This window comes from Ips typographus, linkage group LG10 (assembly GCF_016097725.1).
Source record: "Ips typographus isolate SLU linkage group LG10, UJ_Ityp_2.0, whole genome shotgun sequence".
Classification (NCBI taxonomy): Eukaryota; Metazoa; Arthropoda; class Insecta; order Coleoptera; family Curculionidae; genus Ips; species Ips typographus.
The window spans coordinates 6,786,526-6,811,452 of NC_138431.1; the positions used below are offsets into that span (position 1 = coordinate 6,786,526).

The 24,927-nt window shown below is 37.7% G+C and overlaps 6 protein-coding genes across 6 annotated transcripts; 3 read left to right on the plus strand and 3 right to left on the minus strand.

Moving 5' to 3' along the window:
- Positions 1–35: 35 nt before the first annotated feature.
- Positions 36–3,157, minus strand: LOC145734452 (uncharacterized). The gene is made up of 5 exons (XM_081987826.1): positions 3,083–3,157; positions 2,846–3,027; positions 1,810–2,607; positions 494–1,003; positions 36–440 (listed from the first exon to the last, which is right to left on the minus strand). Exons 2-5 carry the CDS (start codon positions 2,851–2,853, stop codon positions 53–55), a joined length of 1,704 nt encoding a protein of 567 aa, XP_081843952.1. The 5' UTR covers positions 2,854–3,027; positions 3,083–3,157; the 3' UTR covers positions 36–52.
- On the minus strand, positions 1,004–1,670 carry LOC145734954 (zinc finger protein 1-like; the record flags this gene model as incomplete). The annotated part of the gene is made up of 1 exon (XM_081988629.1): positions 1,004–1,670. A coding segment is annotated over one exon (573 nt), but the record flags the coding sequence as incomplete, so codon positions are not given.
- An 82-nt stretch (positions 3,158–3,239) lies between the features above and the next one.
- LOC145734466 (uncharacterized) lies at positions 3,240–5,125 on the plus strand. Its single transcript, XM_081987857.1, has 7 exons — positions 3,240–3,476; positions 3,531–4,139; positions 4,196–4,371; positions 4,426–4,556; positions 4,613–4,701; positions 4,755–4,941; positions 4,997–5,125. Exons 1-7 carry the CDS (start codon positions 3,348–3,350, stop codon positions 5,047–5,049), a joined length of 1,374 nt encoding a protein of 457 aa, XP_081843983.1. The 5' UTR covers positions 3,240–3,347; the 3' UTR covers positions 5,050–5,125.
- A 134-nt stretch (positions 5,126–5,259) lies between these two features.
- MCPH1 (Microcephalin) lies at positions 5,260–14,312 on the plus strand. Its single transcript, XM_081987655.1, has 15 exons — positions 5,260–5,517; positions 5,572–5,732; positions 6,132–6,342; positions 6,396–6,554; positions 6,614–7,825; positions 7,878–8,030; positions 8,161–8,238; positions 8,954–9,262; positions 11,873–12,031; positions 12,085–12,210; positions 12,264–12,422; positions 12,480–12,680; positions 12,733–12,885; positions 13,016–13,093; positions 13,802–14,312. Exons 1-15 carry the CDS (start codon positions 5,371–5,373, stop codon positions 14,084–14,086), a joined length of 3,591 nt encoding a protein of 1,196 aa, XP_081843781.1. The 5' UTR covers positions 5,260–5,370; the 3' UTR covers positions 14,087–14,312.
- Positions 9,268–10,874, plus strand: LOC145734496 (zinc finger and BTB domain-containing protein 41-like). Its single transcript, XM_081987908.1, is given in 7 exon segments — positions 9,268–9,898; positions 9,949–10,051; positions 10,054–10,120; positions 10,175–10,305; positions 10,362–10,450; positions 10,504–10,690; positions 10,746–10,874. Coding segments are annotated over 7 exon segments (810 nt in total). The 5' UTR covers positions 9,268–9,718; the 3' UTR covers positions 10,799–10,874.
- Positions 14,313–14,580: 268 nt separating the features above from the next.
- LOC145734425 (uncharacterized) lies at positions 14,581–24,888 on the minus strand. The gene is made up of 6 exons (XM_081987771.1): positions 24,688–24,888; positions 24,500–24,555; positions 24,328–24,372; positions 16,600–18,820; positions 16,342–16,545; positions 14,581–15,198 (listed from the first exon to the last, which is right to left on the minus strand). The coding sequence occupies exons 1-6, from the start codon at positions 24,776–24,778 to the stop codon at positions 14,693–14,695; spliced, it is 3,123 nt and encodes a 1,040-aa protein (XP_081843897.1). The 5' UTR covers positions 24,779–24,888; the 3' UTR covers positions 14,581–14,692.
- Positions 24,889–24,927: the final 39 nt, after the last annotated feature.

Here is a 24,927-nt window from a genome sequence, read left to right on the forward strand (position 1 = left end):
GTGCAACGATGTTAAACCAAAAAAAAATGCCAAAATACAACATACTACTAATTTATTCATTATTAACGTTTCGAAACCCGACAATTTGATGACTTCTCCGTTTGTGCATGTTGAGTCTTTGCCTGGAAATAAATTTTTCCTCGCACACGTCACAGTTGTAGGGCTTATCGCCCGAGTGCAGTCTTAAGTGAACCTTTAAAGGTGGTTTTTGGGCGAAACATTTACCGCAAAATTGACACTCGTACGGTTTTTCCCCCGTATGGATTCTCCAATGTACCGCCAGGTACTGTTTGGAGTAGAACATTTTCCGGCACACTTCGCACCGGTACGGTCTCTCCCCTTTATGGATCATCAGGTGGACTTTGAGGCTGTTCTCCCCTCTGAAGGACTTGCCACATGAATCACAAACGTAATTGTTACCAGCTCCTTCGTGAAACTCTCTTAAAAACAGTTTTAGTTGTAGTTTAACTGTATAATAATGTTTTGCCATTACCTAATGTGTTTCTTTAAGTGTCTGAATCGCTTCATACAAAATGGACACTGGCGAAAATACCGTTGCGCGTACCCCTCCTCATGGATTTTCTTGTGTTCCTTCAAATACCGTTCGCTGGAAATTTCTTTACCGCACACGTCACACACGTACTTCATCGTGGTGTTGTGTTTGGCGTCCAGATGACGCCGATATTCGGTTCTGGTGACGAAACCCTCGCGACAGTGCTGACAATGCACGGTAAACTCCAACGAGTGACGTTTCGTGTGAATGACGTAGTTGATTTTGGTGTTGAACGATCTGCCACACTCAGTGCACACAAACCGGGAAACGTGATCGTGTAGGTCTCTGACGTGTCTGCGCATGGCCGAGTTGGTCTTGAACTGATTACCGCAGGTTTGACACTTGAACGGTTTATCTGGTTTGTGCACGTTTAAGTGCGATTTGAGCTTGGAAGGTTGCTGAAACTGTTTCGGACAATGTGGACACTGCAATTCTTCTGTTTTTACTAGCCTACAAATTAATGCACTTTAATTTCTGTACAATATTACACACTTGCTACAAAAACAAATCATACATAAAAGTAACATTTATTAATAAGAAGAAATTAACAAATGTGCGCATTTAACTCAGATCGGGTTACGAAACCCTTAGAACACCTAAAACACTGATAAGGACGTTCGCCCGTATGATACCGCATGTGTACGGTTACCGAGTATTTTTGTGTAAATTGTTTCCCGCAAAGAGCGCACGCATACGGTCTGTCATTGGTGTGAGTCCTACAATGAACCTTTAGACATTTCCTAGTCACGAAACCTTTACCGCAATACTCGCAACTGAACGGTTTCTCGCCCGTGTGCGACATTAAGTGCACCTTAAGGTTTTTTTTCAGCATCTCTTTACCGCACACGTGGCAACAATATTTCCGGACAAAACACGGAAACTTGTACGCGTCGGTTGAATGGCGCCGGATCATGTGATTCTGCAGATATTTGAGGCAGGTGAGGTGTTTGCCGCAGATGGCGCACGCAAATTCCGGCTTTGCGGAGGGATCGTGATGAGTCGAAGCGTGTTTTCGTAGCCAGAATTGACTTTTGAATTCCTTACCACAATTTTTGCAATTTTGTAGTGATTTTTTGGAATTCCTACAAATAAAACAACAAAAATTATATTCACTATTATGAGTTAAATGTTATGACCCTGACATCTGTTACAGTGTGGTACTACAACAAACAACATTTAGACAAAACCAGAGTATATTTTAAATTCACGAACGATCACCACATTTGTGACTATTAAGTAACGTTCTAGACACAAACCTTTTCGAACAAAAGTCACAAATATACGGTTTCTCCCCCGTATGCTGTCTCAAATGTATGTTCAAACTACCCTTTTGCGTGAAACTTTTGCTGCACAAATGACACCCGAAAGGTTTCTCCTTAGTGTGCACCACCCTGTGTGTTCTCAACAAATTCCTGGTCGTAAAATTCTTACCGCACGTGTCACATTGAAACGGTTTTTCGCCGGTGTGTGTGCGCATGTGATGTCTGAGGCTCGCTTTCGACGTCACGTTTTTCCCGCAAATGTCACAGATGTGCACCGGAGCTTCGTTGGTATGCGACTTCATGTGCACTTTGTACGATTTGATGTGCGTGAGCACTTTTGAACACACGCTGCACAAGAACTCGTCCTTTTTATAATCTGGCCGATGAGTTTTGAGGTGTTCCTTGAAGTATTGTTCATTTCTGAAGTATTTAGGGCAGTGCATGCAGGCTAATTTCAAGCCAAAATGTTTAAACCTCTCATGTTTGATTAGTTCGTAGCGGAAATTGAAACCTTGACCGCACTCTTGGCAACGAAAGTTAAACTGATTGTAGTGCACATTGTCCACATGTCTTTTAAGCAGTTCTGGGTTGGCAAACTTCTTTTCACAGAACTCACAGTTGCATTTGTATTCTTTGAGATGGACAGCCTCCAGATGTTGCTTCAGAAGGTACTTAATCCGAAACTTCCGGTCACAATAAGAGCAAGAAAGTCGTTTGTCTTTGTGAACACGCGAGTGGAATTTCAGCTTTGCCAGTGACTCAAATTTCTTAGGACAATTACTGCATAACCACCTAAAATTTGGAACTGATAGATTAAAACATCCCACAACTGTGCAAGTAGTACAAGGAACACAGAAATTAAACCACAAACACAGAAAAAAACAAATTTATTTTTCTCATTAAAAAAGCTGAAGCACCTAAATACCCCCTAACTCTTTGGGAATTTAGAAAATTTACCTGCAAAAAAAAAAACTTTTTGAAACTATCACAAACTGGACTAATAAATGTTAATCAGCTACTTACCACTTACCCTAACATACACTGCACTAAACACTATAAGACACTGAAATGTAAACATTACATTTCTAACTTCAGAACTCCTATAATTAGGTCTGGGAAGACCCTAAAGTCCAACATTATGTTTATAGGTGACACAGCTCCTTCACTGGTAATGTATAAATCAGGCACTGTTTAGTTTAGAGAACACTTGCCCTAGAAAATATTAAAGGAAATAGGGCTTTATTTGGGTTTTACCATGGGGTTTTACCTTTTACTCTAAAAAGTGTCTGCAAAACACACTAAACAAACACAACAATTGAAGCAAATTGAGGTTAGGTTAGGGACAAGTTTGACATTTAGAAATTATCTGTCTTTGTTTATTGTCATATGCCAGAAAGAGAAACAAAATACCTACTGTCTACTGTCAATAAAAAAGTGAGGTTATATAAAATTATTATTGTGATTTATAAAAAGTAAACAAAAACTCAAAAAAATGTTATAAATTTTATTTAAATAATTTTTCTGACTGAACTATGGATGATTTTCAAGAGTGCCGCACTTGTCTCCAACAGTTTGACGTGACCGCCCTAATCAACGTTGAAACTAAAGTGCTGGACCACAAAGATGTGTTACAAAGCATTAGAGAAGTCGCCTCAATTGAGGTAAGTTTACTGGATTCACAAAAGATACAGAGAATTTAGCTGATTATTTTAAAGGTTGTCGATAATGATTTGTTCCCGAAATACGTGTGTCGCCTGTGCTTTGATTTGTTGGTTTCTGCTTTGACATTTCGCAAACAAATTATCCTCACACATATTGAACTGAAAAAACGTCACGAATGTGAATTGCGGGATCCCCTGTTTATCAGTTGTGATGATCCTAGTCTTGAAGACAAGACCCAAGATCAGGTAGTCAAATTAAATGATGTTAAGCAAGAGAAAACCAGTTCAGAGGGTGTTCAAACTGGGTGTAATCTTGAGAGTGACAGTGACTGGGCTGAACCAGTTCAGGGTAATGTTGCTGACAGCTCAGACGATTCCTTTGCTGAGGATGTTAAACCAGCAAGGAAGAAAGTTTCACTCAGAAGACAACTTCGTCACAGAAGGAGATTAAAAGTGGTTGAAAACCAAGGAGAAGATAAAAAAATGATGGGAGATCCTAACATAGAAGGACCTAGGTTGTGTCCAAATTGTGGTAAACTATTTAAAAACAGACAGAATTTCAATTCACACATGGCTACAGTACATAATAAAACCCCAGAAAAACCAGAGAAAATCAGTTGTTTGTGTCCGGATTGCGGGCGGGTAATAACAGGAACCAGACAGGTACAAACCAAATCAGTTTGGGTGTGGCCGTTTTAGGTAAATGTAATCGTTTGCAGAATTTTGTCTCGCACAGACGCTATCATCACTCTGACAAAGCACAAGTGAAAAAACGCTTTACTTGTGACCTTTGCCCTAAAAAGTTTTATAGGGAAAAAAATCTGGTCATCCACCAAAGGATACACAAAGGCGAAAAAGGCTACGTGTGCGAGTTGTGTCCTGATAAATCTTATACGTTAGTACTGTACCACATTGTCTAATATGGCAAATGTTTATATTCTTAATTTAGGCAAATTGGAGGTTTGATACTGCATAAAAGAAAAGTACACCTGAAGAAACCCACTTGCACCTGTAACTACTGTGGCAAACAGTTTTATGAGAAACATTACTTAGAAACACATATAAGACAGTGGCATACGGGTATTATTACTCTCTAATAAGACCAAAAAAACTATTATCATGGATAACTTTTACAGGAGAGCGTCCATTTTCTTGTGAGATTTGCGGTAAAGCCTTCAGCTGTAACGGCACTCTTTTAAGGCATCGAAAAGACAGTCACGGAGAGGTAAAATCAGTTAAAAGGCTCAAAATTCTTTAAAAAAATGGTGACTGTTTTAGAAAAAATCCTGCCCGAAATGCGGTAAAATGTACACGGAAGGCGAATTACGGAAACATTTGAAACGGCACAAAATCCGTGAGGAGGGCATTAAACGCAAAAAGTACACGTGCGAGTATTGCGGCACCGAGATGAATTTTACGTCACGCAAACGTCATTTACTGAAACAACACGGAGTTTTGTTACGTGGTAAGTTTTTCATATACAGGATGATCAAAAAGTTTTAGTTTTGGGCTTGTTTCAGGACGAGGCGAAACTGCCGAAAGGGTGGCAGTACCTACAATTGGTGTGCTATAAAAACTACAAGTCTGATTTTATTGATTTTATAGTATTATTTTATATTATTTTTAATTATTAAATTGCTGACACTGTTTGTGGGGTATGTTTTTCTTATTAGAAACTTGTAGAGACAAGGGTATGCAGCCAACTTTACATATTGGTGTATGGCGGGTTGCAATGGTTGGTTGACGTGAACAACTAACATTTGACGTTCTTGCTAGTCAATTACCATTACTGTTTATCTCTTCAAACATCCAAACAAAAATTCCTTGAATTTTTAAAATTATACAATTTTTTACATATTTCTGTATGGTCACAGGGTCATAGATTTGCATATTGATGTCTAAAATAAGCAGCGGATATTTATTAACGTCACATAAAAAAATGGTGCCCAAACGTGCCAAGGAAAACGCTAACCAGGAATTTGATAAAGAGGCTTTTCAGGAGCTACTGAATTGCCCGGAAAAGAAGAAAATAGTTTTACAGGTATTTTACCATTAAAGCACATTTTGAACAATGTTTAGAATGTTTGTTTTCCAGCTTCTATCAGACAATAAGCATATCATTGCCAAACACAGAGAGATTGAAATGAACAGTCCAGTGGAGAAGTTGAAGCAGAAGAGAAACCTGTTGGAAAGCCCTACTACTTTGTATAGGCGAAGAGCATTACAGCAAATGGATAGTCCTAGTATTTCTAATAAGTAAGTAGAAAACAATTTTTCTTGGAAAAAAATAATTATTTACCTAAAGAAGCATGTAAACTGCTGTGGTTAGTATAAATTGACCCCTTTTTTGACTCTCTCTATAATTTAACCAACCAATGGCTCTTAAATAGCTACAATTTCAACTGCAGTCCTTAGGTTAAATGAGTAGGTTAGGTTAGTATAATGCTAATCTAAAAACTAAAAAGCTTTAATTTCATTGGGCTAAAATAACAACTTTGTTTGTGACGTCACTCAATTCCTATTGGTCAAAATTGAGAGTGACTTCTTGAGGCTTCATGGAGTGTATAAAACCAGTCCTCAAGATGTTTAAAAGGACTTCAAATTATAAAATAATATTAATTCTCTCCCAGAGGTTCTAAATTTTTTTTTCTACAGAACCAACTCATCAAAACTTGACAGTGCATCTTCATCAACCTCCACTGAAACTGTACCACAGAACCAAATCTTAAAGGGTGTAGTAGCCTATGTAGAAGTGAAAAATGGTTACAATGAAGACCGTTCAGAGGGCGCTAAAATAGTTTTAAAGTCCATGGGGGCAGTGGTGAGAAAAAACTTCACTACAGATGTTACCCACGTGGTTTTCAAGGTACTTACGTTCACAAGGTTTGAAATGTGCTGTTACATAGCAGTGTATTTTAGAATGGGTGTTACCAAACCTACCAAAAAGCAAAACTCCTTAAAGTCCACTTAGTTTCAATTCTGTGGATAGAGTTTTGTAGGAAAACTTTACAGAGACAAAAGGAAAGGCTGTATCCAGCCTTGAAAGGGGCTTTTGAGAATGAATCCATCGTTTATTCTGTATGTTTTCTTTTTTGTTTGTTTTTTAACTTTGTTAGTGGTTTTTTTTTGGTGAATAGCAACTGCAAAAGGAGTACGAGGAGATCGTGCGTAATGAATATAAGAAGAGTATAATGCAAGGCACTCCTTTACCAACCACCGCTTCTTTGATTAGCCGCAGACGGACTTTAATGACTGCTTCAGCCATTGATTGTAGTAGTTCTGATTCGTTTAAAACGGCAGAAGAATTCAATTACGAGGCGAATACTGGCAGTATTATTTTAAATGAGATAGAAAGTAGTTCAGGAATTAATAACAACTCTGATATGGAATTGACTTGTGCACCTGAAAACCTTCAAAAGATTACCTCTACATCTTTATTCACTAGGAGAAAAACTATGTTCAGTGTTGATTCTACTTTAAACAGCTCCATTACCAATGTAACTAAAGAAAACAGTGTGATGAGTAAACAAGACTCTTTAAATAGTAATGAGTCTATAATATTTGGGAAAAAAACTGCTAGGAAGTCTAAAATTGTAGACAAAACAGAGTCTTCTACATCAATGAGTTCTTTGAGACTGTCCACAGCTAAATCTGCAACATCAATGAGTTCACTAAAATTGTCTTCAGAGAGTAAAAAGTCCTCATTTAATCTTTCTTCAGAGATGCCAGAACTGAAACTTTCAAGCGAGAACATATCAGACGATTCGGAGATTATATCACCGGTAAAACAACCTTTAACCAGAGATTTGTTTGTACAAATTGAAAAGTTACCAAATGTGGATGAAGAGAGGAAAAAAATGGGACGAAAGCTCTACAACCCAGACGATTATATTCCTCCCAGTTGGCAGTGGGTTGACGATGATAAAGAACGCGAAGAACGCAGACAGTCTTCCAAACGAAAGAAAGCCAACGTTACTGGCTCTAATCCCCTGGCAGGGTTAGTATTTAACCGCTCACGTGACGAGGAAGAAAGTCAAAAAGAGCTGGAAATTGACCTAAAGAACGACAGTCCCCCTAAAAAAACTAAAACACCAAAAAAACCAGTATTGAATGAGTCAGCGGACGAGCAACGCGACTTACTAAAGGAAGTGCTAAAAACCCAAAAAGGCAAAACAACTGAAACCCCAACAAGAAGAAAATCGTTGAGAATTCAAGCACAAACACCAGTAAACAGGCGAAGCACTTTAGAATTTGTGCCCACGTTGAGCAAGAAGAAATCAAAGAAGAAAGTCAATAAACCTAAACTGCCCACAATCGTGTGTACGAAGCTTCACAGAGCTGATGTCCAAGTAAGTCATTGGGTATTACTTTTATCGTTTCATTTACTACTTGTATGGCTAGTTGTTTGCGCAAGTCGTCAAGAAACTGGGACGTTTCGTCGTTGAAGATGAGGTGAGTGAACGTACCACTCACCTGGTGGCCGGAGAACCCAAGAGAACGATAAACATGCTGCGGGCCATATCTAGGGGATGTTGGGTAGTCAAGTTTGAGTGGGTAAGCTTTACTATTGAGCGTGTGTATCTCAAATATGTTCAGTGACGTCAAACACCGCAATCTGTCAAGGATTACGTCATTGAATATGTTTTGCTTTTTCTATGGTATGGTTAAAACTGATTTAATTCAGGTACTGCAGTCCTTAGAAAACGGAAAATGGCTTCCCGAGGAAAACTTTGAATTGACTGATTTTTCGTCTGCTGTGCAGGTAAGTACTACATTTACAATCTGGGGCTGTCCAGTTTAAAATAACGTTAATTAATACCATTGTCAGTGTTGTTACTAGTCAGTAGGATAAGCGCCATCTATCAAGTTCTTTCATATTTAACAGCTTTATTCAGTCAGTATTGCCCTCAAGCAATTATTTTAAAGCTTCTCATGATGGTTTAAGTGTGAGTCGTTTGCATTTGCCGAAAACCTGAGACGGCCATGCAATTATACAGTTTTGAGATACACAGTGATTTTTGGAATGTTTTTCTGATCCTGATCTGTATCCTACTGAGACAGTTCAGAATCAAAAACCCGACTAGAGCGATTATATTAGTTTAGCACTGAACATATTGCCTTATACGCACGGTTTTAGGCAACCACATTAACCTAAAAAAGTAAGATGGGTTGCCTATAAGTCACACAAATTTTATACAATATTCTATTTCCATATTTAAGCATTACAGTCCATTAGAACAATCAAACTGTTAAGGAGCTTTTTACACTCTATAAGGTTAAATTTTAAATTACAAATTAATTCATGTATTAGGGTATTATCTCAGCTTTAATTTCAACCGTCACGATTCACGGTAGATAGTTTGTGATTTGCAACAAAAATTGTGAATTACAAACTACGAACTTACCATGTAACAAACTAAATTAGTTAATAAAGTTCATTTTTGCATTCTTTAAATATGCAGTCTTATTTGATATAGAAATCTCGTCTGGAACGTCAAGCTTTCGGCTCCAACTACACCCTAGACGTGTTTGAGACGACGCCCCCGATCTACGTAGCCCCATCGACCATTCTGCGCTGTTCGGACCTAAAAGAACTGATAACAACTTGTAACGGCAAAGTGGTGTCAGCAGCCAGAATGGCAAAAATAGTCGTTGGGCAGTACGTCAAACAGGACGAAACAAAGTGTGTAAACGAAACTTGGATCCTCGATTGTATCACGTTTTATCGACGGATGCCGTTTAAGGAAAAGTATTTACTGCAAGCCAAAAGACAGAGTGTGGTAGTGTAACGCCGGCTTTTCGATAGTTTTGTTATATACAATTTTCTTTTAGTTCAAGTGTGCTGGTATTTATTATGTAATTTAAGGAATACACTCTATTTTATTAAGATTAGTTTTTTTTTTGGGTACAGGTTTGGATTTGAAGTATTTCATTTAAACTTTTTCTATTGCTCTTACTTATTTTTTCTTTGTTGCCCGTTCTACTGTTAAAATATTATTAAATTGGTCGAGATTGAAAATAAATAGAAAAAAGAGAAAACCAGTTCAGAGGGTGTTCAAACTGGGTGTAATCTTGAGAGTGACAGTGACTGGGCTGAACCAGTTCAGGGTAATGTTGCTGACAGCTCGGACGATTCCTTTGCTGAGGATGTTAAACCAGCAAGAAAGAAAGTTTCACTCAGAAGACAACTTCGTCACAGAAGGAGATTAAAAGTGGTTGAAAACCAAGGAGAAGATAAAAAAATGATGGGAGATCCTAACATAGAAGGACCTAGGTTGTGTCCAAATTGTGGTAAACTATTTAAAAACAGACAGAATTTCAATTCACACATGGCTACAGTACATAATAAAACCCCAGAAAAACCAGAGAAAATCAGTTGTTTGTGTCCGGATTGCGGGCGGGTAATAACAGGAACCAGACAGGTACAAACCAAATCAGTTTGGCGATTTTTGGTAAATGTAATCATTTGCAGAATTTTGTCTCGCACAGACGCTATCATCACTCTGACAAAGCACAAGTGAAAAAACGCTTTACTTGTGACCTTTGCCCTAAAAAGTTTTATAGGGAAAAAAATCTGGCCACCAAAGGATACACAAAGGCGAGAAAGGCTACGTGTGCGAGTTGTGTCCTGATAAATCTTATACGTTGGTACCGTACCACATTGTCTAATATGGCAAATGTTTATATTCTTAATTTAGGCAAATTGGAGGTTTGATACTGCATAAAAGAAAAGTACACCTGAAGAAACCCACTTGCAGCTGTAACTACTGTGGCAAACAGTTTTATGAGAAACATTACTTAGAAACACATATAAGACAGTGGCATACGGGTATTATTACTCTCTAATAAGACCAAAAAAACTATTATCATGGATAACTTTTACAGGAGAGCGTCCATTTTCTTGTGAGATTTGCGGTAAAGCCTTCAGTTGTAACGGCACTCTTTTAAGGCATCGAAAAGACAGTCACGGAGAGGTAAAATCAGTTAAAAGGCTCAAAATTCTTTAAAAAAATGGTGACTGTTTTAGAAAAAATCCTGCCCGAAATGCGGTAAAATGTACACGGAAGGCGAATTACGGAAACATTTGAAACGGCACAAAATCCGTGAGGAGGGCATTAAACGCAAAAAGTACACGTGCGAGTATTGCGGCACCGAGATGAATTTTACGTCACGCAAACGTCATTTACTGAAACAACACGGAGTTTTGTTACGTGGTAAGTTTTTCATATACAGGATGATCAAAAAGTTTTAGTTTTGGGCTTGTTTCAGGACGAGGGGAAACTGGCCAAAGAGTGGCAGTACCTACAATTGGTGTGCTATAAAAACTACAAGTCTGATTTTATTGATTTTATAGTATTATTTTATTTTATTTTTAATTATTAAATTGCTGACACTGTTTGTGGTGTATGTTTTTCTTATTAGAAACTTGTAGAGACAAGGGTATACAGCCAACTATACATATTCGTGTATTGCGGGTTGCGATGGTTGGTTGACGTGAACAACTGACATTTGACGTTCTTGCTAGTCAATTACCCAATGAGTAAAAAGAACAAGTATCAGGAGCAATGAATAAAAAAAATATAGCAGGAAGGAGCAATAGCAAACAAAGGGGGTGACAGAAACAAGGGGGAGAGGGGGAGTAATATGGCGGCCGTCAACTTTCGGTTGGCACTATAAAACACTATTATTATTGTCCACTGTACAACTTAATTTAAATTTGCGAAACTCAACTGTTAAAGAAACACAAACAAACAAAACAAATTAACACTAAATACAAACAACAAATTTTTGCGGGTTTGAAACTCCAAACTGACAATGACTTTGCGTCAATTCAACTGCGCAGTAGGCGAATGCGCAATCAACTTCCGTCCCCCTCGCTTAATGCACAAACGGGTTATAATTTGTATTATTGTTACCTCCTGATACTTGTTCTTTTTCCTCATTGATCAGGAGGTAACAATAATACAAATTATAACTCGTTTGTGCATTAAGCGAGGGGGACGGAAGTCCACCTACTTTGATTGCGCATTCGCCTACTGCGCAGTTGAATTGACGCAAAGTCATTGAAAGTTTGGAGTTTCAAACCCGCAAAAATTTGTTGTTTGTATTTGTTGTAGTATAGTTTTAGTTTGTGGTTCTTTAACAGTTGAGTTTTGCAAATTTAAATTAAGTTGTACAGTGGACAAGATTAACAAGTATTGACGGCCGCCATATTACTCCCCCTTGTTTCTGTCACCCACTTTGTTTGCTATTGCTCCTTCCTGCTATGTTTACATTTTTTTTATTCATTGCAATTACCATTACTGTTTTTTTCTTCAAACATCCAAACAAAAATTCCTTGAATTTTTAAAATTATACAATTTTTTACATATTTCTGTATGGTCACAGTGTCATAGATTTGCATATTGATGTCTAAAATAAGTAGCGGATATTTATTAACGCCACATAGAAAAATGGGGCCCAAACGTGCCAAGGAAAACGCTAACCAGGAATTTGATGAAGAGGCTTTTCAGGAGCTACTGAATTGCCCGGAAAAGAAGAAAAGAGTTTTACAGGTATTTTACCATAAAGCACATTTTGAACAATGTTGAGAATGTTTGTTTTCCAGCTTCTATCAGATAATAAGGATATCATTGCCAAACACAGAGAGACTGAAATGAACAGTCCAGTGGAGAAGTTGAAGCGGAAGAGAAACTTGTTGGAAAGCGCTATTACTTTCTATAGGCTTTTCAAGGTATTTACGTTCACAAAGTTTAAAATGCTCTGTTACATAGCAGTGTATTTTAGAATGGGTGTTACCAAACCTACCAAAAAGCAAAACTCCTTAAAGTCTACTTAGTTTCAATTCTTTGGATAGAGTTTTGTTGGAGAACTTTACAGAGACAAAAGGAAAGGCTGTATTCAGCCTTGAAACTGACTTTTGGGAATGAATCCATCCTTCGTTCTGTACGTTTTCTTTTTTGTTTGTTTTTTAACTTTGTAAGTGGGTTTTTTTGTGAATAGCAACTTGAAAAGGAGTACGAGGAGATCGTGCAAGGCACTCCTTTACCAACCACCGTTTCAGCCATTGATTGTAGTACTTCTGATTCGTTTAAAACGGCCGAAGAATTCAATTACGATGCGAATAAGAAGAAATCAAAAAAGAAAGTCAAAAAAAAACTGCCCACAATCGTGTGTACGAAGCTTCGCAGCGATGATGTCCAAGTAAGTCATCGGGTATTACTTTTATCGTTTCATTTACTACTTGTATGGCTAGTTGTTTGCGCAAGTCGTCAAGAAACTGGGACGTTTCGTCCTTGAAGATGAGGTGAGTGAACGTACCACTCATCTGGTAGCCGGAAAAACCACCAGAACGATAAACATGCTGCGGGCCATATCTAGGGGATGTTGGGTAGTCAAGTTTGAGTGGGTAAGCTTTACTATTGAGCGTGTGTATCTCAAATATGTTCAGTGACGTCAAACACCGCAATCTGTCAAGGATTACGTCATTGAATATGTTTTGCTTTTTCTATGGTATGGTTAAAACTGATTTAATTCAGGTACTGCAGTCCTTAGAAAACGGAAAATGGCTTCCCGAGGAAAACTTTGAATTGACTGATTTTTCGTCTGCTGTGCAGGTAAGTACTACATTTACAATCTGGGGTTGTCCAGTTTAAAATAACGTTAATTAATACCATTGTCAGTGTTGTCATTAGGATAAGCGCCATCTATCAAGTTCTTTCATATTTAACAGCTTTATTCAGTCAGTATTGCCCTCAAGTAATTATTTTAAAGCTTCTCATGATGGTTTAAGTGTGAGTCGTTTGCATTTGCCGAAAACCTGAGACGGCCATGCAATTATACAGTTTTGAGATACACAGTGATTTTTGGAATGTTTTTCTGATCCTGATCTGTATCCTACTGAGACAGTTCAGAATCAAAAACCCGACTAGAGCGATTATATTAGTTTAGCACTGAACATATTGCCTTATACGCACGGTTTTAGGCAACCACATTAACCTAAAAAAGTAAGATGGGTTGCCTATAAGTCACACAAATTTTATACAATATTCTATTTCCATATTTAAGCATTACAGTCCATTAGAACAATCAAACTGTTAAGGAGCTTTTTACACTCTATAAGGTTAAATTTTAAATTACAAATTAATTCATGTATTAGGGTATTATCTCAGCTTTAATTTCAACCCTCACGATTCACGGTAGATAGTTTGTGATTTGCAACAAAAATTGTGAATTACAAACTACGAACTTACCATGTAACAAACTAAATTAATTAATAAAGTTCATTTTTGCATTCTTTAAATATGCAGTCTTATTTGATATAGAACGCTCGTCTGGAACGTCAAGCTTTCGGCTCCAACTACACCCTAGACGTATTTGAGACGACGCCCCCGATCTACGTCGCCCCATCGACCATTCCGCGCTGTTCGGACCTAAAAGAACTGATAACAACTTGTAAAGGCAAAGTGGTGTCAAAAGCCAGAATGGCAAAAATAGTCGTTGGGCAGTACGTCAAACAGGACGAAACAAAGTGTGTAGACGAAACTTGGATCCTCGATTGTATCACGTTTTATCCACAGAAGCAGTTTACGGAAAATTATTTACTGTAAGCCAAAAGACAGAGTGTGGTAGTGTAACGCCGGCTTTTCGATAGTTTTGTTATATTACAATTTTCTTGGGTATATTTTAGTCTATTTCATTTAAACTTTTTTTATTGCTGTTACTTTTTTTATTGTTGTTACTTTTTTTATTGCTGTTACTTTTTTTATTGCTGTTACTTTTTTTATTGCTGTTCTACTGTTAAAATATTATTAAATTGGTCGAGATTGAAAATAATTAGTGGTTCTTTAACTAAAACACCTGCGAAAGCTTTAATTATTATCAACTTATTTGCGGTGATGGAGGGAAAATTTTGTGTCAGAACGGACGTGACGTCTTTAAAAAAAATATCTTGTGACCAACAACTTTTACGTTATCGTGACGTTACATTCGTTCTGTAACTCTGGAAGAAAACTTGTTAAAGGTTAAATACAAGTTTGCCGAAAATCAAACAAAGTTAAGATAACTTTTGATTATCCTAATTTGGTTTGACTGCTTACGCTGGTTATACTGTGTGGTATTTTTTTTATTAAAAGCTTATAAACAGTTAAACAAAAACAGCGAAATAATATACAATATAATACACCTAAATTAAATAACAATTAATCATCGGATTTCTACCGATTGTTGTCCTTTAATACATCTTTCAAAATAGAGCTGGAGCTTCTGCTCTGACCGAAATCGGCAAAAGTAGGTAAAACGACTTCGTTGAGAACAATAGGTGAGGGCGTGGTCCGTTTACTGCTTTGAGTACTGGGCGTTGACTCGAGGAGGCTGGGCACCTCCCGGGGCGCTGACTCGTTTTCCAGGAACCGGACAAAAGCCTGAGCTAGCGACTCTTGAGCCCCAGATTGATTTGGCGTCATCAACGAGGCCAGCCAAGAGCCCTGTTTCGGTTTACCGAGCAAACGGACTTTGTCGTGGTCCTGCTGGTTAAAATCTAGCACGTTTGCAATTAATTTCAGCACCTGCTCTTGGTCTTTGTTCCAGCTGGTCGTTCCCGACGATAAAAAACCCACAAACAGATTTTTGATTAACGATTTGTCGATTTTACCGTCAGTTTGACTGGACAGCGCCTCTACAGTACGTTGGCTTTTGTCGAGTTTCTGCTGCAGTTGTACAACTAAAAAACCAATTTTAATTAGTATATGCAAGTCACTAGGGAAGGGTGGTTAATCTTAGGGCATAACTTACTCTGTGTAAGTGATTAGAGAATGAAATAAAACCAAAAAAAAAGGATACCAGCAGCAGCAGCGGCATTCGATGACTACGGAAGGCGGTTTGAAAGTCTTACTCAGGGACCGATTAATCAAAAACGAACCAGTACCTGATGTAATACTCACATCCACGCCTCCCAAAAAAAAACTCAAAAAAGGCTTCATGCTGTGAACTAAAATGTATAAAAAAAACTGTAAAATGTTTATTAACACTACATAAAAACAAAGCTAATGTTTGATGAAGCCAAAAACCAAGTTAAGAATAATAACCTTCATGAGGGCTAAACCAGGGTTTTTATAATAATAATAATAATTTAACTTTTAAGAAAAACCCACATTTTAGCCCTAATAAAGTTTAATACTGTTGAATTAGTTAAAATGGAAGCAGCAAAAAAAAAATACAAAAACGTGTAGAGGACACTACATTTTTGTGCATCTCACCTAGTAACTGGGGAATTCGAACAGTACCTCACAGTTACCAAATGAGATTAAAAAAACATAGGTGTAAGCGTGCAACTGGACTAAAAAGTGCTCTTACGTGTTTTCTGTCTGCTCAACAAAAAAAAAACAACACTAAAATGAGGTAAAATAAATTAACCAGCACCGTTGGTAAAGTTTCCTAAATTTTGCAGGTGCCTAACTATGCAACTGGTCATACATCAGTTTAAATGTATACACAGCAAATCAAAGTAAATTGCTTTGTCGTCATTACCCTAGACAAAATGTTGACTTTCAGTTTAGTTTGATTTTTTGTGTATATTTTTTGGATTAAAGCACACTTGTACAGGGTGGCCAACACTGAACGTTTAGTATTTAAGATACAATGGTTTAGCAGTCGTTTCTCGCGCATTAAAATAACTGTTGTGTTAAATGTTAATAAAGGTGATGGTCTCTGCAGCCACTTGTGAAAATATCAGTCGATATTCTGGGGAGCCCATTTACCCAGAATTACCAGCTGATATTTCAAAAACGGCCGTCCTGATTTACTGAAAACTAGCTTAACGAAATAATATGATAATCCAGCTTATTAAACTAGTTTGAAAACATACTCTCTTCTTTTAATCCTGTGTTAGATTTCTTCACTAGTTCCAACTGGTCGGATAGTCTAGAAGCGGCCTGCAGACCCACTTTGCTCTCCTCCAGTTGTCCCCTCAAACTGTCCAACTCCCTTCTGAGTTCTTCTTGCGTCTGTTTCTCCAAAACAATCTGTCTCCTGATTCGTTCAGTCTCCGTGTGGACGTCCTTCTCTTTATCTACACCTCCATTTAATAAGTTAACTAACAAGCAACAATATAAAAAAAACAAACCTTTCTGGAACTGCTCCAAGACGAATTGCAAATTAGCCAGCGCGGCCGCCTGCTTGTTGTTTAAATCCTCCAACTCTGACACTCTTTTACGGGCTTCCTCCTTCTGGCTGTTGGCCATTTGCAGCTGGTTTTGTAACGCCTCGACCTGTTGATTGGCTCGAATACTCACCGACGTGTACATGGTGCTGGAGCTCTTCTCGCGTTGCTCTAGCTCAATCGCCTTGGCCTGTAGCTCCTGGCTGCGTTGTTCCGCCTGTAGCATTTCTTGGGTGTGACGTTCCTGCATTTCCATCAAGTGTGACTGCAGCCGTTCCAACTGTTTGGAAAGCGATTGCTCTTTCTCCGATGGACCGTTCGATTCCGCAACTTTAACTCTTAAAACTTGACACTCTTCTTTCAGGAAGTTGTTCTCGTCTTGCAACTTGTCGATTTCTTCATTCTTCCTGGCTAAATCCTCGCACGTTTGCAGTAGTTTAGCTTCGAGCTGCTGCTTCTTCTGGGTTTCCTCCGCTAACACCGCAGTGAGACGTTGGATTTCCTGGTGGTAACTTAGACTCTCTTGGTGCTTGATTTGTACCATGTTAATTAGCTCGTTGCGCGACGTTGTCAGCTTTTGTAGCTGTTTTTGCAACTCCTTAGTATCCAGTTCGCGCAGTTTGGACAACTCACTTTCCTTGAAATGTACGGCGGTGTTGAGTTCTTCACAGCGTAGCAACACTTCATCATACTTGTGAAGGAGTTCAGTGTAGTTTGTTTTGTACTCCTCCAAGCTGGTTTTCGTGCTTTCTAGAATAGTTTCCAAACTATTTCTAGCTTCTACAACACTGGCGTGTTCTTTATTTAAAGTGTCCAATTGAACTTTTAAGGAAGTTTCTGACACTTTTGAGTTTTGTTGTTTTTCCGTTAGGATTTTTACGGTAGTTTCCAGTTGTCTTCTGGAGTTTTCCTCGTTCATCCATTTCTCTCTGACGTCGTTCAGTTCGGTTTTCAGGTCTATCATGTTCATATTAGCTAGTTTCAGAGTCTTATTTTCTTGCTCCAGCTTTTCCATTTCATCAAGTGAAAAATTGCTTTCTGACAGTTGATAGTCTATGTTTTCCAGCTCAGAACGGGTTTTCTCCAAGTTGGCTCTCAATTCCTCATTTTCAATCTCCATTTTTTGGATTTTCAACGTGGCTTCTTTAAAATTTGAGACGGTTTCGTCGTAATCCAGTTTCAACTGGTCAAAACTGTTGAGTAGGTCTTGGTAGGACGCGTCTTTGACAGTTTTGACAGGGCTGTCGATGATTTGCTCCAGCTCTTTGATGCGTTTGGTGGCATTCTCCAAGTCAGACTCAAGCAGCACCATACTGTCCTCGTTACTCTCGGAGATGGTTTGCAAGCCAGAGTTTTTGAATGTAGACAGCTCCGTTAAGAGCTCGTCGTTGTTTGTGATTAAGTGCCTCAGTTCCGTCTCCAACTCCTTAATAGTTTCGTCTTTTTTCAGCACTTCTTGACTTAACAGCTCCGAGTTTTGTATCAATTTTTCAATTTCCTCGTATTTCTCGTTCAGAATGCGAGTTTTTTCGTTTGAGGCCGCGATCAAATCCTGCTCCAAGCCGTACGATTTCTCTTTAAACTCCAGCAGGATTTTGAAGATGTTTTCCACCTGGTGACTGAACTGCACCAGATGAGGGCTGTCCTCTTCGACTTGAGAGGTTTCCGGGGGTGATTCTTCGGCATCAATGTAACGCTTTGCGTTTTGGCTGATAATGTTCACGTACTTGTGATGAACTAACTCAGCTTGTTGTTTTAGCTCTTCTTTTAAGGAGTTTACTTGTTTTTCGTAAGTTTCTAGGATGAAAGCTAACTTCTGGCAGTTTTCCGCGTCCTCTTTGCTTTTTACTTCGGCTGCCTGTATTAGCTGACTGGTTTTGGCCAAATCTTGCTGAAGATCCCTATTTCGTGACTCTGCTGCCTGAAGTTTTTCACTCAATTCCTCAACTTCCTGTTTGTTTAGCCTGGAGTTTTGCTCTTTTAACCTCTCATTTTCTTCTTGTAGTTTTTCTTTAATTGTCATTAGTTCAGTCAAGTTTTGCTGGTGTTCGGCGTCCAACTGCTCCAGCTGGTTTTGCAGTTCGTGTTTTTCCTTCTCCAATTCGTTGATTTTGTCCTGTAAATTAATAGGAGGCGGCTCTGAAGGGGACCAGTCCCACGTGTTGTCGTTTGGCTCATCATTTTTCTGTAAAAAAGCATGTTTTTTACTAACATATTTATTTTCAGGTATTTTGTGAGTAGTGGTGCATAACACACTATTAAGTGGTACTTTGTTTGTTTAGCTCTGGAGATTTAAATAAGAAAATTTCCGGTCGGGTAAACGGCAATTTCCAGATCAGTTTCGCACATTCCCACAGTGTTAACCTATAACGAAAACCGTGTTTTTTTTCCGTTTTTTTTTTTCGATTAGCCAGCGAATAATAGAGTCCGATTACACGCGGCTGGAAGTAAAACCGCGATAACGATGTCGGTTTATCGCGAGATTTGCCGGTCACATTAACATTTAAATCAGCACAATAATAATTATTCCCGGTATCCATATTACTGTGAAGGGTACCTTACATTGTAAGCGACGGTGTTGCGTTACGATAAGGCCAAAAACTGTCGACTGTGTGACTTTTTTCCAAACTCAAGCAACTAGTTCAGACGATGATAAAGAACCCATTCGAAACGAGGTGGAAACGACAAATCTGTGTGCAAACAGAGACGAGTTTTTTTTTTAAGTAACGCCCCAGGTTGAGAGCAATACACTTTACACACCACAAAAATACCTGGGGGAAGTGTTAATAAAGACCAAATATTTGATTGTAAAATTTGGTTAAATCTGCTTGTATCTGAACCACACAATAAAATTGGTTTGATCACCCTGTATAAAACACTTCAAAAATCACGGTCCAATCTAGTGCAAGTGTCACTTCATTGGTCAATCATGGCAATTCCAGGTATGTCACCATGTCACATGTTTAGGTGTGGTTGTAAGGGGTAGTTTTAAATTACCGTATGTTGAAAGCTGTGTATAGTGATGAATTTGACTGATATAGACTAAAACAAAGGTTTATTCCTGATCCAGATATGTATTAGATAGAGCTTTTTCTACACAATCAAGTCCAGTCTAAACAAGTTGCTTAGAACATTTGTCCTGGAAAGTACAACACACAGCAAACTAGTTTAAACACTGTTCAATATAAGAAAATCTGAAAATCCTAAGGATGCTAACCTAATAAGTTTAATGTACTAGAGAGCACTTGTACCTACCACTGAGTATAGTGATCATTGCACTTCAAAGTGTTCAACCACTGTTGAGTTCGATCCGGTTTTTTGTAAAGTGAAAAACTGACGCGGTTGGGCTTTTTCCTGAATTGCTGTTACAATGTGGCTTGAAAAACTTATGCACAGGCAGCAAACAAAAATAACTTTCTTGATTTTAAACCGTCAAAATTCATCTAATTCTCAAAAAACTCAATTTCCACATTACTAACAAACGCAAACTGTCACCACTATTACCGCCATATTGGATTTTTTGACAATCACCTTTCTAGTATAGTAGGCGGTGATAGAGGCCGCATTCGTTTACGAGCTCCATGGAGCGAGCAGCGCGTTTTTGACGTCACGATGACGTAACTTAGCAAAAGCATAATTTAACCAACTGTCAAATTACGTCATTGTGACGTAAAAAACGCTCCATGGAGCTTGAAAAGGAATGCGGAGCCAGAGTGTCTTGTAAAATTCAAGTAATCCAATGGCAGGGCGCGTTATAAAACTGTTTCTGTCATTGTCTAACTTTAAAAAACGCATTGAAAGAAGAAGGCTAGTCGTCTGACAGCTTGTCACATTTGCAAATCGAGTGTCAGATGCGCTAGTTTATTTCCTAGACACTTTTTTTGCTTGAAAAACTAAAATAGGTATCATTCGTCACTGTGTGCAGCAAACATGACTTGATAAAACTGTCCCTTACAAACAAATAAACTTAGACACGAAATGGATGATGAATAGGAGGAGTGTCGTTATTCGGTGCCTATTTTAAAAGTTAAGTAAATATTTAAGCCCGTAAAGTTTTAAAATGGTAAATAACGTATATAAACGAGCGGCGTCTTATCGCGTTTCCTTTCTAAGTTAGTAAAACAGGAAGGCGGAGGTCTAAGGTCCGTAACGGGCCCAGTTTCGAAGAAAAATTGGGTGCGTTTACTCGGCGCCTCCGCTCTCCAATTACCTTAAAAGAAAATTCAGAAAGCGTATGCGGGTCAATAACTATAATTTTATGTGACACTTTTAGACCAAAAACTAAAAATATCGGCAGTATAAAATTGCGCAGTTAGATAACGATAATCCCTATGGTAAAATGAGTAACTGATGATGATGATACACTAAGGAATCTGCGTTTACTTAAAATCAGGTAAAACAAAGGCGTAAAGAAAAATTACTATTACACAAACCCAGTTAGTAATAAAATGGGTCGATAAAACCAATATTTCGATAACGTTTACGTTCTATTGTTTCCAGCACCTACACCAATCGCAAAACCGGACAAATTGGGTCAGTCTGACAACACTGTACACCTCTATTTTTTTACAAAATTTATCACGTTCACACTCAATATGGATAGAGAAGTAAAGGGGTCACAGGTGTCATGTTTCGCCTGTATACTGCTGACTAAAAGGGCACTAACCCGGTGCGGTTATATGAGGGTATTGTTGCAATTCCTGCGAACTGCGATACTAAAAGTTTTCTTTCAATTTGTCGTTCACCCTGTATAAAAAAAAACCCAAAGGTTTAGTCATAAACGGTGCGATAATCCTTCAAAGTATATGCCTCGTCATTTATGAGGCTGCTACAAGTAAACATGCTCAGTTTAGACGAAAATTCTACTTAAGAGTAATCCAATAAAGATTTTATCGAGTTCCAGGATTATAGGAACCTATAAATACGTAAAGATGTTATCATTATCAATAGTCGATTGTTTATTAACAGTTGGCAACACTGTTCCAACCTCAGAACTGACAGGAGTGTTGACACAATAGTCAGGGCCTACTTATATATTAGAATATTACATTCTAGGCAACTGTCAAAACACGTTAGCACACAAGCTTAAATTGAGTTTGTTTTTTTACTGTAGTCACAGTCTAAATCTTAATACTACTTAAGTGTGGATTAACGAATAATCAATTCTATTGAAAATCTGATTTTTAGCTAACAGAGTCACGGCCTGCTTTGATCAACCAACACAACTGTCAATAAATGGCATAGAAATAATAAATAAATTTATTTATTCCTGCAGTTACGAAAAGGGTCATTGCATTATGTAAAACCATTAAAAGCAGTAATTCAATACAAAATGGTGGCAACTAGTGCGGGGTCAAAGCTTGCTTTGCTATTGAAAATTTGGAGGGTAGTCGGAACAGTAGCTGTTTCGTTCTATTTCATAAGGGTGCAACAAAGACAAACGTGTTTCTAATTTATGTAAATTAGCCGTTAAAAGACAATGAATGCGGGTCTTACTATTAACACTGTAGAAATTTGCATTTGTTTGACTAGGCATAATTTTTGTTTGTACTTGACTTATTGTGTTAATATGGATTTTTAATAGGAGAAACCTACAAAAAAAGGAAAAACAAACCGTGTGTCACGTACAAAGTCATTACAATTTCGTTGTAGATAAATACAAGGTTGGTATCAGTAAATCATCAAAGTTAATTGCGTTGTTGTCAATCAGGAGTTGTTAACTAATAAACAAAAAAAAAACTTACCAAAAACAATAAAGCAAAATGACCAAAAAACCTGATGGCGCGAAATGGTTTCGAAACGTGCGTACCGGCGCACGCGACCGCGGTACAACTCGTTATGCGTGGTACTGAACCAAGTGGACTCACTGAAATTATTGAGGACTGAACCGCGCAGACGCTTTTTGGTAGCACCAGCAAACCTGGAAATCGATGCTTGATTGACCCATATTTAACGGTTGTTCAAACACCCTGTATACGGAAACGTTCAAGGCGGCCGTTCCTTAGTTGATCTAAGCAAACGAAAATCGTTTCCGGCCTAGATATAAGACCAAAATCTGGGAAATTTAAACAAAACAAGACGTTTCAGAGAAAACAATTATTACAAACCAATATTGGTGACCAACTGAATTTAGAACTTATTTTAAAGGCAATTTCCTAGCACAGTATAAAGTCAAAATGACGTCACCAATGTCAAGTTTAATCCTTGGGAACAAACATGAAAAGAGCTAGATCGAGACATGAACCGCTAACGGTCTCACACACACGATATCAAAGAACAAATATTGAAATAAAGCAAACCGATTAACTTGAGTCGTTGCAGTGGCAAATATCATAAAATTGAACGTTTAGAGATCACCCGATAATCTAATAATAGTAATAAAAGTGTCTTGAACGAAAAACTCCTTCACCATTTTGACAGCAAAACTTACCGCAAAACCTGGACGTTTTGGATGGCACGACTAAACAACTAAAAGGGTGTGAAAGTGGCATTTATATAGCCTGGTGAAGAGGTGTAGCCATGGAAACAATTGATAAGGTGCCTAATATAGAATGGTGATAAAGGGCAAATTAAACAAAACTGGATCAATACCTTTAATAATAATTATAGCGAAGGATTATTTATTACTGGCTTACTCCCCCCTTTTAAACTCTATTATTACCACTATACTAGGAAAACATTTCTGTCGAAATTTTGCAGCAAATATTGACCTAAATTCAGTAAAATGGCAAAAAAACTGTGAAAGCTTTGCATTATGGTTCACCCTGATTATAGACAACTTCCATGTAACACATATTAGTTGATCAAATATTTACTGGGTCTGATAAGGCCTATATTAATTTTTTGGGATCCTGGAGAAGGTAAACTTGGCTGATGGCGTCAAAAATGCTTTTTTTTATAGCAAATAACCTATGATAACCAACATTGTACAACAATATTTGAAAATAAGTAGTAGGTCAATTTTTACTGTTTTGCGTTTTGCTTCAATTATTTCCAATCTACCAGAAAAAGGTAAATTCTAGAAAGAAATCCGGGGTGGCAAAACGGTCGTTACACATTATTAGTAATAGTGTTAGGGCCCAGCTTATCTGCCAGTTAAGTCAAATAACATCTGGCTGTTTACTTTTGATAACAGTTATTGATATTGTAACAACTTAGATGTGTATGTTTGCGGTTTTAACGGCCAATACATAGCTAAATATAATTTAGAGGGGGAAAGTAAGCTCACTCAGTGGTGGGTCACATAATTGATTTTAGATAAACCCCCTAACTAAATGTTCCTGCCAATATTCTAGTACTATAGTTATTGCAGAATTTACTTTTAATATTCATTGCCAGATAGTCAAAGGGCCACATGATCAACTGTCAAATAATACATTATTACCAGATAACAAAAAGAATGTCCTGAGATTTGAAAATTGGTTTGACAAGAAACAGGCAGATATTAAATTAAAACAGCTGACTGGATTAAAACAGTCTTGTAGTCCCAAAGATCAGTTTAATGGTAATAAAATAGATTTGGCAACTATAATACCAGTCTAAACTACCAATTCAAATTATTTTAATTGCACAGTTGACCTCACCAGTGACTATAGCAACTATCACAGTTAAAAAATCAAATTTTCCATTCATATTTAATTACTGTGTTAATTGCACTTACTATTAATACAAAAATTATTAACTAGGACTTACTCTTGTGAGCTGCAACTCTTTAATAGCCTCCTGCAACTGTTGAATCTGTAAAATTAAATGGCATTAAGTTGAGCATGTGACTGGTAGAATTGCATTGAACTGCATAATTAGTAAAATAAAGCCAATAATCGTAGGTTGTAAAGTTCAAACAGATATTTGTCTCCGGACTTACCTCCAGGTCTTTTTGGAGGCACAGTTGCTTGTACTGCTCCAAAGTGGTGTCCGGACCTAAAAGTTTAAAACATTAGAGGGCTGAGGGCTGTTTTTTTCCTGGACTCTATCGAATTGTTTACGTTTAAACAGGCTAATTAAAATCAATGACACTGTTAATGTTTAAATAGGGAATTAATTTGCAAATACCTTCATCTTCCGCCAGAACATTATTAGCGAACGTAGTCAGTTGGCCTTTAATACTGCTCAAGCCATCGTTAATATTAAACCAGCCAGACATTTTATGGCCTTAACAAGTAGTGACAAAATGTTATAATTAACAAAATAAGTTAAAATTTAATTTTAAAACAATAAATAAATATTTTGATTTTGCTTTATTATTGCCAACATCACTTGTGTTGACAATTGCTGACAACGTCAGGCTGTCAA